The sequence below is a fragment of the Otolemur garnettii genome, unplaced genomic scaffold, assembly GCF_000181295.1.
Source record: "Otolemur garnettii isolate 467f Iridium unplaced genomic scaffold, OtoGar3 scaffold00101, whole genome shotgun sequence".
Taxonomy (NCBI): domain Eukaryota; kingdom Metazoa; phylum Chordata; class Mammalia; order Primates; family Galagidae; genus Otolemur; species Otolemur garnettii.
Genome location: NW_003852496.1, coordinates 6,022,442 through 6,034,806, shown reverse-complemented (window position 1 = coordinate 6,034,806; position 12,365 = coordinate 6,022,442). Strand labels below are relative to the sequence as shown.

Here is a 12,365-nt window from a genome sequence, read left to right as displayed (position 1 = left end):
CATTTTTTCATATGTGTTGGCCATTTCGTATGGCTTCTTCTGAGAAATGTCTGTTCAGATAATTTGCCCATTTTTTAATCAGGTTTCTTTTTTGCAGTTGGTATGTTTCAGTTCTTTGTGTACTCTGGGTATTATACTCATCGTTGGAGTAGTTTGCAAATATTTCATCCCATTCTATGGGCTGTCTTTTTACTCTGTTGATTGTTTCCTTTGCTATGCAGAAGCTTTTTAGTTTGATGTAATTTCATTTGTTTATTTTTGCTGTTGTTGCCTGTGCTTTTGAAATCTTTTTTTATACCTTTAAAAAATTTTAAAATAGGCTGGGTGTGCTCAGTGGTTAGGGCGTTAGCCAAATACACTGGGCTGGTGGGTTTGAACCCAGCCTGGGCCTGCTAAACAAACAACAAAAAAAAAATAGCCAGGCATTGTGGCTGGTGCCTGTAGTCCTGGCTACTTAGGAGGTCGAGACAAGAGAATTGCTTGAGCCCAAGAGTTTGAGGTTGCTGTGAGCTATGAGGCAACAGTACTCTACAGAGGGTGACAAAGTAAGACTCTATCTCAATGAAAAACATTAATATAATTACATTATACAAGTTAAATTCCAGTACATATATGTATTTTATAGTGGTGAAGTCTGGACTTTTGTACCCATCACTTGAATAATGTACATTGTACTCCATTGGTAATTTTTCAGCTTTTGAAGATTTTATTTATAAAATCTTTTTTCTGACCACTGTCCTGATGCATTTCCCCCTTGGTTTTAAGAGACAAGTCTTGCTCTGTCACAAAGGCTGTAGTGCAATGGTGTGATCACAGCTCGCTGCAGCCACAAACTCCTGAGCTCAAGCAATGCTCCCAATTTTTAGTGTTTTAGTATAGACATAGTCGTGCTCTGTTGCCCAGTCTGATCTCAAACTCCTGACCTCAAGCAGTCATCCTACTTTGGCCTTCCAAAGTGCTGGGATTATAGGCATGAGCTATTGTCCCCATCTTTGATTTTGTATAGGGTGAGAGATGGGCATCTAGCTTCATTCTGCATGTACATATCCAATTTTCCCAGTACCATTTATTTTCACACACACCTCTCTTTTTTTTTTTTTTTTTTTGAGAAAGAGCCCTTTTTTTAATTGCAAATTAATATAGAGGGTACAAATTTTTAGATTACATTGTTCTCACTTCCAGGGTAAAGTTCCAGTTGTAAAAGAGCCCCTCATAAGTGAGATCTTGCCACATGCCCTCCTCCTTCTGCCAGTTGGCCTCCCCCTTCTCCCCTGGAGATATCAGAATCTCACTGTGTCACCCTGGGTAGAGTGCAGTGGTGTCACAGCTCACAGCAACCTCAAACTCTTGGGCTTAAGCGATTCTCTTCTCTCAGCCTCCCAAGTAGTTGGGACTACAGGCCCCTGCCACAATGTCTGGCTATTTTTTGGTTGTAGTTGAAATTGTTGGTTGGCAGGCCTGGGCTGGATTCGAACCCACCAGCTCCGGTGTATGTGACTGGCACTCTAGCCACTGAGCTACAGACACTGAGCCTGGAGATACAGTCTTAATCTGTTGCCTGGACTAGAGTGCCATGGTGTCCCTATAGCTCACAGCAACCTCAAACTCCTGGGCTCAAATGGTCTTCCTGCCTTAGCCTCCTGAGTAGCTGGGACTATAGGTGGCAGCCATAGCACCTGGCTGATTTTTGTTTTTTTCTTTTCTTTTTTTTTTACAGTTTTTGGCTGGGGCTGGGCTTGAACCTGCCACCTCCGGCATATGGGGCTAGCGCCCTACTCCTTGAGCCACAGGCGCCACCCTAATTTTCCTATTTTTAGTAGAGCAAAGCAGCCTTGCTTTGCTCAGGCTGATCTTGAAGTGATCTCCTGCCTCCAGCTCCCAGAGTGCTAGGATTGTGGGTGTGAGCCAATGCACTGTGCGGATAGTATTGTCATTTTAACAATTTTAATTCTTCTGATTCACAAGCATGGGATATCCTTTCAGTGTTTGCATCCTCTTTAGTTTCTTTCATCAGTGTTTTGTAGTTTTCTTTGTAGAGTATTCAACATCCTTGATTAAATTTTTTTAGTAGCCATTATAAATGAGATAACCTTCTTGATTTCTTTCTTTTGAAAGGCAACATGTGGTATTTTTTTATTTATTTTTAATTTCAGGTTAATGTGAGGGTACAAATAACCAAGTCACAATATTTGAATGTGTTAGGTACAGTCCCTCTTATAGTTGTGTCCCACACCCAACAGGTGTGTCATACACCCCTACATTGTGCCCATCGAGTGGGAGTAACCCCACCCCCCTTCCCCTCCTTTGTTCCCCCTCCCCCCAACTTGAATTGAAATGAGTTTTTCTCCTATGGCCATAAATTAGATTGTCTACTGGCTTCATATTAGTATTAAGTACATTGGATGTTTGCTTTTCCATTCTTGTGATACTTTACTGAGAAGAACGTGTTTCAACTCCATCCAGGTTAATACCAAAGATGTGAAGTCACCATCTTTTTTATGGCTCAGTAGTACATTCTGTGGTACACTTATACCACAGCTTGTTAATCCATTCTTGATTTGATGGGCATTTAGGTTGTTTCCACATCTTGGTGATTGTAAATTCAGCTGTGATAAACGTTCTAGTGCAAACATCTTTTTTTTTTAATTTTTAGAGACAGAATCTCACCTTGTCACCCTTGGTATAGTGCCGTGGTGTCACAGCTCACAGCAACCCCCAGCTCTTGGACTTAGGCAATTCTCTTGCCTCAGCCTTCCAAGTAGGTGGCACCACAGGCACCTGCCACAAGGCCCGGCTTAGTGCAAACGTCTTTATGATAAAAGGACTTTTTTTTCTTCTGGGTAGATGCCTAGTAGTAGGATTGTGGGGTCAAATGGGAGATCTAATTTGAGTTCTTTGAGGATTCTCTGTACTTCTTTCCAAAGAGGTTGTATTAGTTTGCAGTCCCATCAATAGTATAATAGTGTTCCCCTCTCTCCACATCCATACCATCATCTGCAACTTTGGGGCTTTGTGATGTGGGCTAATCTTACTGGGGTTAGGGGATACCTTAGGATGGTTTTGATTTGCATTTCTCTGATGACTAGGGATGATGAGCATTTTTTCATATGTTGGTTAGCCATTCATCTGTCACTCGCAGAGAAGGTTCTGTTCATGTCTTTTGCCCAGTAATAGATGTTTACTCTTTTTTTGTTGATTAATTTGAGTTCTCTGTAAATCCTAGTTATCAAGCCTTTGTCAGATTCATAATATACAAATATCTTACCCCATTCTGAAGGTTGTCTATTTGCTTTGATTGTTGTGTCCTCAGCTATGCAGAAGCTTTTCAGTTTAAGTCCCATTTGTTTATTTTTGTTGTTAGAATTGCAACAGAGATCTTCTTCATAAAATCTTTCCCCACCAACATCCTCAAGAGTTTTTTGCACAACTTTTCCAGGACTTCTATTGTTTCATGCCTTATATTTAAATCTTTTATCCATCTTGAATCAATTTTTGTAAGTGGTGAAAGGTGTGGGTCTGGTTTCAGTCTTTTATAGCACCATTTATTGAATAGGGGTTCTTTCCCCCAGTGTATGCTTTTGTTTGGTTTATCAAAGACCAGATGGCTGTAAGAAACTAGTTTTATCTCTTTTGTTTTTCTATTCTACTCCATACATCTATGTCTCTGTTTTTGTGTTAATACCATACTGTTTTGATCGCTATGGCTTTGTAATATAGCCTAAAGTCTGATAGGGTGATGGCTCCAGCTTTCTTTTTATCAGTAAAAATTGCCTTGGCTATGTGGGTTTTTTCCTGATTCCATAATAAACAAAGAAATATTTTTTCCAGTTCTTCAAAGTATGATGTTGGCAGGCAGTGTCTGTGGCTCAAAGGAGTAAGGCACTGGCCCCATATGCCAGAGGTGGTAGGTTCAAACCCAGCCCCGGCCAAACACTGTAAAAAAAAAAAGTATGATGTTGGTATTTTAATTGGGATTGCATGGAATCTGTAAATTGCTTTGGGAAATATAGACATTTTAACAATATTGATTCTTCCCAGCCATGACCATGGTATATTCTTCCATTTGTTAATATCTTCTGCTATTTCTTTTCTTAGGGTTTCATAATTCTTTTTTGTAGAGGTCTTCACCTCTTTTCTTAGGCATATTCCTAGGTATTTCATTTTCTTTGAAGCTACTGTGAAGGGAATTGTGTCTTTGATTAGTTTTTCAACTTGGCTGTTATTGGCATATACAAAGGCTACTGATTTGTGGACATTGATTTTAATACCCTGAAACATTACTATATTTCTTGATCACTTCCAGGAGTCTTCTGGTTGAGTTTCTGGCTTTTTCTAAATATAAGATCATATTGTCAGTGAAGAGTGAGAGTTTGATCACTTGATTTCTTTTTCAGCTAGTTCATCGTCCATGTATAGAAATGCTACTGATTTTGTTGCTGTTGTTGTTGTTTTTGAGACAGAGTCTCATTATGTTGCCCTGGGTAGAGTGCCGTGGCATCACAGCTCACAGCAACCTAAAACCCTTGGGCTTAAGGCATGCTTTTGCCTCAGCCTCCCAAGTAGCTGAGACTACAAGGTGCCTGCCACAACACCTAGCTATTCTTCGTTGTAGTTGTCATTGTTGTTTAGCAAGCCCAGGCTGGGTTTGAACCTGCCAGCCTTGGTGTATGTGGCCAGTGCTGTAACCACTGTGCTAAGGGTGCCAAGCTGAAATGCTACTGATTTTTGTACATTAATTTTGTAACATGCAATTCTGCTGAATTTATTTGTCAGTTCTAAAAGATTTTTTGGCCTCAGCACCTGTAGCTCAGCAGCTAGCGTGCTGGCCACATACACTGAAGCTGGCGGGTTTGAACCCAGCCTGGGCCTGCCAAACAACAATGACAACTACAGCAAAAAAGTAGCCAGGCATTGTGGTGGACACCTATAGTCCCAGGTCCTTGCAAGGCTGAAGCAAGAGAATCACTTAAGCCCAAGGGCAACATAGTAAGAGTCTGTCTCAGAATAAATAAATAAATAAATAAATACATTAGATTAAATTAAAAAAATTTTTTTGGAAAATCTTTATGTTGTCCTACATGTACGAGCATGTTATCTGTAAACAGGGACGGTTTGACTTTTTCCTTTCCAATTTGGAGTCCTTTTATTTATTTCTTTTGCCTGATTTCTTTGGCTAGGACTTTTAGTACTATATGTTTAATAAGAGTGGTAAGAGTAGACATCTTTGTCTTATTTCAGTTCTTAAAAGAAAAGCTTTGAGCTCTTTCTTGTCCCATAAGAATTTAGCTATAGGATTGTCATATCTGTATAGCTTTTATGGTATTGAGGTACTTTCCTTCTATATCTAATTTATTAATAGTTTTAAATCATGAAGATTTAATAAAAATCATTAAATTTTATTAAAAGCTTTTTCTGCAGGGTGGCACCTGTGGCTCAATGGGTAGGGTGCCTTCCCCATATACGGGGGTGGGGGGGTTGAGGTATGTTCAAGCCTGACCCCAGCCAAAAACTGCAAAAAAAAAAAAAAGCTTTTTCTGCATCTATTGAGATGATAATATGCTTTTTGTCTCTCATTCTCTTGATCTGATGTATGATGTGTATTGATTTGCATTTGTTGAACCATCCCTGCATTCCTGGGGTAAATCCCACTTGCTTGTCTTTTTGATATGTTGTTGGATTTGGTTTGCTAGTATTTTGCTGAGGATTTTTATATCTATCTTCATCAGGTTTTGTTTTTGTTTTTGTTCTTTAATGCATAATCTCACTTTTTCTTTCTTTTTTTTTTCTTTTGAGACAGAGCCTCAAGCTGTCACCCTGGGTAGAGTGCCCTGGCATCACAGCTCACAGCAACCTCCTACTCCTGGGCTTAAGCAATTCTCTTGCCTCAGCCTCCCAAGTAGCTAGGACTACAGCTCACCACAACACCTGGCTATTTTTTGGTTGTAGTTATCATTGTTGTTTGGCAGGCCCAGGATGGATTCCAACTCGCCAGCCCAGGTGTATGTGGCTGGCGCCTTAGCCACTTGAGCTACAGGCACCAAGCCGTCTCACTTTTTCACCCTGGGAAGAGTGCCATGGTGTCACAGCTTACAGCAACCTCAAACTCTTGGGCTCAAGTGATCCTCTTGCCTCAGCCTCCCAAGTAGCTGGGATTACAGAAGGCTGCCAAAATGCCTGGCTAGTTTTTCTTTTTTTAGAGATGGGATCTTGCTGTTGCTCAGGTTGGTCTTGAACTTGTAAGCTCAAGCCATTCACCTGCTTCGGCCTCCCAGAGTGCTAGGATTACAGGTGTGAGCCAGTATGTCCAGCCCTTTTATCAAGTATACTGACTATGGTTTTCTTTTTGTTGTTGTGTCCCTGTCTGGTTTTGGTTATCAGGGTTATGCTGGCTTTCTAGAATGAATTAGGAAGAATTTCCTCTGCTTCAATTTTGTGGAATAGTTTGAAAATAATTGGTATTATTTCTTCTTTAAAGGTTTGATAGAGTTCAGCTGTAGAACCATTGGTCCTGGACTTTTCTCTGTTGGAAGACTATTTATTACTAATTCAATCTCATTACTTGTTATTGGTCTGTTTAGGTTTTCTATTTATTTTTTGTTCAACTTTAGTAGGTTGTATGTGTACAGAAGAGACTTGCAATCATCCTTCTTTATTGTTGTCTTCTAATTTAAGCTAACATTCAGATACGGCACATCCATCACTTTTTATGAATTGTTGGCTATAAATGAGTAATCTAGCTTTTTTCACTCAGCCTTCTATTGGAAACATAGTTCCATGTCAATAAATGTACTTCTCCAGCATTTTAAAATGTTAAGATAATTGTAGACTCACATATACAGAGGGGGCCAAAAATATATACATACACATGTATGGAAAAGACAAAACTGTATTAAATGTGTAATATTTAAGTCATGTTTGACTTTTGCAATTACAAGAGATGTTCAGTGTGACTTGTATTTATCTTCTTTTTTTTTTTTTTTTGAGGCAGAGTCTTACTTTGTTGACTGTGATAGAGTGCTGTGGTGTCAGCTCAGAGCAACCTGAGCTGAGCAACTTCAAACTCTTGGGCCCAAGCAATTCTGTTACCCCAGCCTCCCTAGTAGCTGAGACGACAGATGCCCACCACAATGCCTGGCTAATTTTTCTGTTTTTAGTAGAGATGGGTCTCACTTTTGCCCAGGTTGGTCTTGAACTCCTGAGCTCAAATGATCCATCCTCCTTGGCCTCCCATCGTGCTAGGATTACAGGCATGAGCCACTACACGTGGCTGAGTGTTAGAATTTTAATACAGTTTTTTTTGTTTCTTAAAATGTGTATAGATTTTTTTTTGCACCCTCTGTAGTTGTAAGAAATAATACAGAGATCCCTTATATGCTTTGACCAATTTCTCCTAATGATAACATTTTGTAAAACTCTTGTACAGTTTATCATCTGTGTAGGTTTGTGTAATCTACTACCACAGTCAAGACACTAAAAGCTTCCAACACCACAAAGTCCCTGGTATTGGACTACCCTTTTACACACGTAACCATACCCCACCCTCTCTCCTGTCCCCACCCCCACCAGCATTGTACTGCATTCCTACATTCTGGCCTGTCACATGGAGGTTCCACACCTTACTCAACTAGCACCTATTGTTGGACATTTTTTGCCATTTACAGCTTTTTTTGCTATCATAAATTGTGGGTATCTTTGTAACTAAGTCTTTGTATCTATCCTAACTTAACTCCTTGGTATAAATTCCTAGAAGTGAAATTACTGGGTCAAAGGCTATGTATATTTGAAAGATTTTTAGACATATTTCCAGATTGCACTTCCCCTTGGGTCTTTCGGTCTACATTCCCTTCAGACTGGAGTCCACTTGTAAGCCATTAATACCCTTGTTACTCATTACTGCAGAAGTTACTGGGGAAGTGCCCACCAGGAGTGCTGTCACAGGAATTAGTGGAATTCAGAAATGTTAGTGGAAGTTAAATCTGAGGAAAAAGAAAAAGTAAGAAAGCAAGAGAAAGAGGGGAGTGAGGTGGATAGAAGTGGTAGCAGGAGAAGCAGACACAGCCCCTGCTGGACTGTGTCCTTGTTGTCCTTGTCTGCCCCCATCCCAAACCACATCCACCAGAAATCCACTTTTCCTCAGTTGTGCCAAACAGGCTATGCTTATTAAAAGATTTTTTCCCAAGATTGCCATCTTGACCTCAGAAATAAATGTAGTTTGCTGCTTCCTAACTTTGGCTGGCCAAGAGGAGCCAAAGGGACGGCCCGGGGCTTCCTCTGCCAGGACCTTAAGATTCAGTAGCCAAGTTCTCCCTTGGTTGCACCAAGGGTGTCCTGCTGATGCAGCAGGTCAGCAGTGCCAAGGGGTAGGAAGGGCAGTCTCAAGACAAAGGCTGTTTATCTGTCGCCTTGCCTCCAGCCATCCTGTGGTTTTGGCCCAGAGAGGAGGGAGAAAGCATCAGATCCACTCTTGGGATTTTTGGTTTCCTTTCAAAATTTACATCATCTTGTGCAAGAACTGATTTGTCAGGGTTGCCAAGTAGGGCAGCAAGCCCTAGTGGGCTTCTGAGGGCGGTGGTGACTTCAAATTTGGAATGCACCAGCAAGATAAAGTATAGCTCAAAGGGTATTTATTCAGTTAGTGTATTTTTAAAACTCCCACTCAGTTTTGCCTCCCAAGCAAGTCCAAATTTTAACCCTCTGTCATATGCTCAATTTGGGTGTAGCTGTCTGAGTGCCTGTCCCACTCTCACGGGACATTCTGCAGAGAGAAGTTGTGCAGTTTAGGGGAAGGAGCACCGGCTTCATGTCTTGATTCTGCCACCTAAACCAGCTGTTAACTTGAGTAACTCCTCTCACTATTGAGGGCCTCATTTTCTTTTCTGTGAAACAGGGTTAATTATACCCATCTTTCAGGTTTTGTCTGGCCCAATTCCTGTTTCTTATTGTTACTGACAGGCAAACACCACAAAACAGAGCAAAGTTGGAACAGGACGTACTTACTATAGGAATTTAGAAAGGAAAGCTTATTGTGTGCAGGGAGTTTGAGAAAGCTTCCAGGAGGTGGTGAAACTTGATCTGGGGCCTGAGAGGTCTGGAAAGGCAGAGAGAGGCAGGGAAGATGTTTCCAACAGAGGGGAAGATGGGTGGGAACAAGTCTGGAGAACCTGGGAGGTGGTGAGGAGCTAGTGCTGAGAAAACACAGTGGAGGTAACGATCCTGTCTGCGTTTTGCCCCTTGCTTTATCATCTTCAGAGTTCCTCTCATTTGCTGCTGGTAGCCTGAGTTGGGCAGGGCATCTAAAGAGAAGTTAATGTATTTACCTCAAAGTCATCCAGCCAGGATGTAGCTGAGCCTGAGCCGGGCATAGTTCTAGCTCAACTGCTCCCCAGTCCATCCCCTGCTGAAATTCCCTCCCCGTTCTCCTGCTGCCCTCCTAAAGGGAGAAAGGAGAGAAAGATGTCATGGAGGAAAGAAAAGTACTCCAGAGCAGCTGTATCTTGCTGTCAGAGGGGAGATCAGCTTTTATTTTTTATTTTATTTATTTATTTATTTTTGCAGTTTTTGGCTGGGGCTGGGTTTGAACCCGCCAGCTCCAGCATATGGGGCCGGCACCCTACTCCTTTGAGCCACAGGCGCTGCCCGAGATCAGCTTTTAAATGCATTTTTTTTTCCTTCAACTCTAAAGCTAAAAAAATGGGGCCCGAAATTTCAAAGATAAAAGCCCAAGTGGAGAAAACGGCACTTCCAGCTCACATTTGGGAACTGTTAGCACAGAGAAATGGCTGATTAAGCTCCATTGCCCAGGCATTCAGAAGGAGAGCAGCAGGTCTCTGAAGTCAGGGCAAGGGCTTTCGTGATTAAAGACGTCCTGGCTTAACTCAGACTTGTTCTCACATAACACACACACACACACACACACACACACGAGTGCACATGAGTCAGGAAAGAGCACAGGACTTGGAATCAAGTCGCTTCTGGCTCCAGCTTCAGGTTGTCTGTCTGCCAGGTGTATGTTCTTATCAGTTGTCCTCTCGGAGTCTGTGTCTCCTAAGCTATAGTCAGGGAGTAGTAATACCTACTGCACAAGCCTGTTGGGACATAATACAAGTGAAGTTATTAGGAACCATTCACAGGTCTTCACAGCAAGGCAACCCCATCTTATAGGAGGGAGTTGGTCCCTAGCACCAGGGAGCTAGGAGGCTTGTCTAATAGAGCCTTCCTGGGTAACATGGAGTAAATCTGTTACCTTTCTGGACTCAGTCCCTCTAAGAAGAGACGACCCCAAACCCCTTTGTCCCAAAAACTTGTTCCTTCTTTCATCTAACATAGACTGAAAGCCTGCCAAAGGAGGTAAGTATAACTCCACTGTGGCCCACCGTTGAACATGGCCTTATCGGGGGAGGCAGCATATAATTATAGTACAATCCAAGATCTGGGCAAAGGGCAGAGGAAGTTCAGATTCTTACCTTTGGAGGGGTCAGGGAACGCCTTCTGGCAGAGATGACGTTTTACCAGGGCCTTGAAAGCCAAATAGGTATTTTTTGGAGAGTAGGGAGAGGCAAAGGCATTTTAGGAGAGGTGGCATCCTGAGGTGGCAGCACAGCCCTGGAGGTGGAAAAGAGGGGGAGATGGGCAGGAAGTTTGTTCTGGAGAGCACTGTGACTCAGCTGTGAGGAGGGCAGCAAAATGCAAGGTGTGCAAGGTGTGCTGGGCAAGGCTGAGAGGGGACGATGGATTATTGTAGTGCTGTCCTGCAGACATTTTTAATTAAGTTCTTAAGGATGTCTGGAGGCAGGCTCTGTATGACTGCCTCTTTTCATTGCTCTGAAAACAGTCTTCTTTTTTTATTTTGATGAAATCCTACAGTCTGCTCCAATGTACCAGTACCTGGATAGGAAAATGTTCAAAGAAGCCTACCAAATTGCTTGCCTGGGTGTGACAGACACTGACTGGCGTGAGCTGGCCATGGAAGCTCTAGAAGGATTAGAGTTTGAAACAGCAAAGAAGGTAAGCCTCTAGTCAGTGTGAGTTGGAATTTGGTCCTTGGAGGGTCCTTTGAGGAGGTAGAAGGGGATCCAAGTGACATGGCGAGGCAGAAGCAGACTATAGCGGGCTCTGGAGTTACACTGACCTGGAGTGGAGCTCAGCTCAGCTGTATCTTCACTGTGAGCCTGGGCAGGTAAGAATCTTCTAAGGTTGCTTCTCCATAGCATTGTATTGACAATAGGTCCCATCCTTGTGAAGTTGTGAAGATCTACTGGGAAAATGACTATAAGCCTGTATAGGAACAATGTCTGATAGATTCCGGCCATCACTCTTAGTAGCTATTATTTATGTAAAGCATAGGGTGGGTATATTTGTGAATTGGGCTTCCATCTAGAACCTGAGGTGGAGGAAGGAATGGCTTCCAGCCCCCTTTCCCCTATGGCTCCCTTGCCTCTCTACCTTTCCACAGGCAATTAGTGAGATTCTCATTTTGCCCATATTACTGGCCTGAATTGAAGGAGTTGCAAAGAAGTATGTGGTGCCCACTTTTTTGTAAGTCAAGACTTAATAGGTATGAAATAGGTATGAAAAGAAAGTAGACCTGACGAGACTAGGACTCAGAAGCCTGGTTGAGAACCAGCTGTGCCATATGATGGGCTCTGTGACCTCAGGCAAGCCACTTCTCTCAGAGCGCCTGTCCGGCCATTTCTAAAATGCCGATGGTGAAAACACCTCTACAGGGTCATGAGGCTTACCTGAGAGAGCCATCACAAAGGGGAATTTAAAACCTGAAATGGCTATGCCATTGGTAGCCATCATTGAAACAAGGAAAATTCTCATTATATGATAAGTATCTGTATTATATTTTTAGATCTACTAAGTATAGCAAAGTGGTAATAGAGGAAGGCTTTCGGAATTCAGGAGAGAAGAAGCATCTCCCTGGAAGGAGCTTCTCTCTCCTGCCCCACCCAGTAATGCCAGCAGGGGTGATGAATATCACAGCACTCTTAGACGATGTATTGTCTGTTCTTAGCGTGGAATGAAATTAAAAGTCTTCTCTCTAGTCTAGGTTGTCACCTCCTTACACCCCAAAACTAAATAGTGCCTCATCTTAGTATCACCCCACATTGCCTCGCACAGTGACTTGGACATTCAGTGCTCAGCACGTTTGAATGGGTAAAACCTAAACTGAAATGACTTATTTATGTAACCCCCTGTCCTGTATCCCCAGAATACTCCATAAGAATAGAAATGATTATATTAAAGCCACAGGATTTTTTATGTGTTTATTTTAATTGAAAAGTAATTGTATATTGTATATATTTATTGTGTAAAACAGGATATTTTGAAAAAGCCACAGGATTCTGACCATAGACTAGAAC

The 12,365-nt window shown here is 42.1% G+C and overlaps 1 protein-coding gene across 1 annotated transcript in view; it reads left to right on the top strand.

Moving 5' to 3' along the window:
* The window catches only part of IFT122 (intraflagellar transport 122), an 85,607-nt gene that overhangs the window by 44,638 nt on the left and 28,604 nt on the right, over positions 1-12,365 (top strand). Inside the window, exon 16 of the mRNA XM_003796230.3 lies at positions 10,864-11,004. Within this exon, the coding sequence (XP_003796278.1) occupies positions 10,864-11,004 (141 nt within the window). The remainder of the gene's footprint in view (positions 1-10,863; positions 11,005-12,365) is intronic.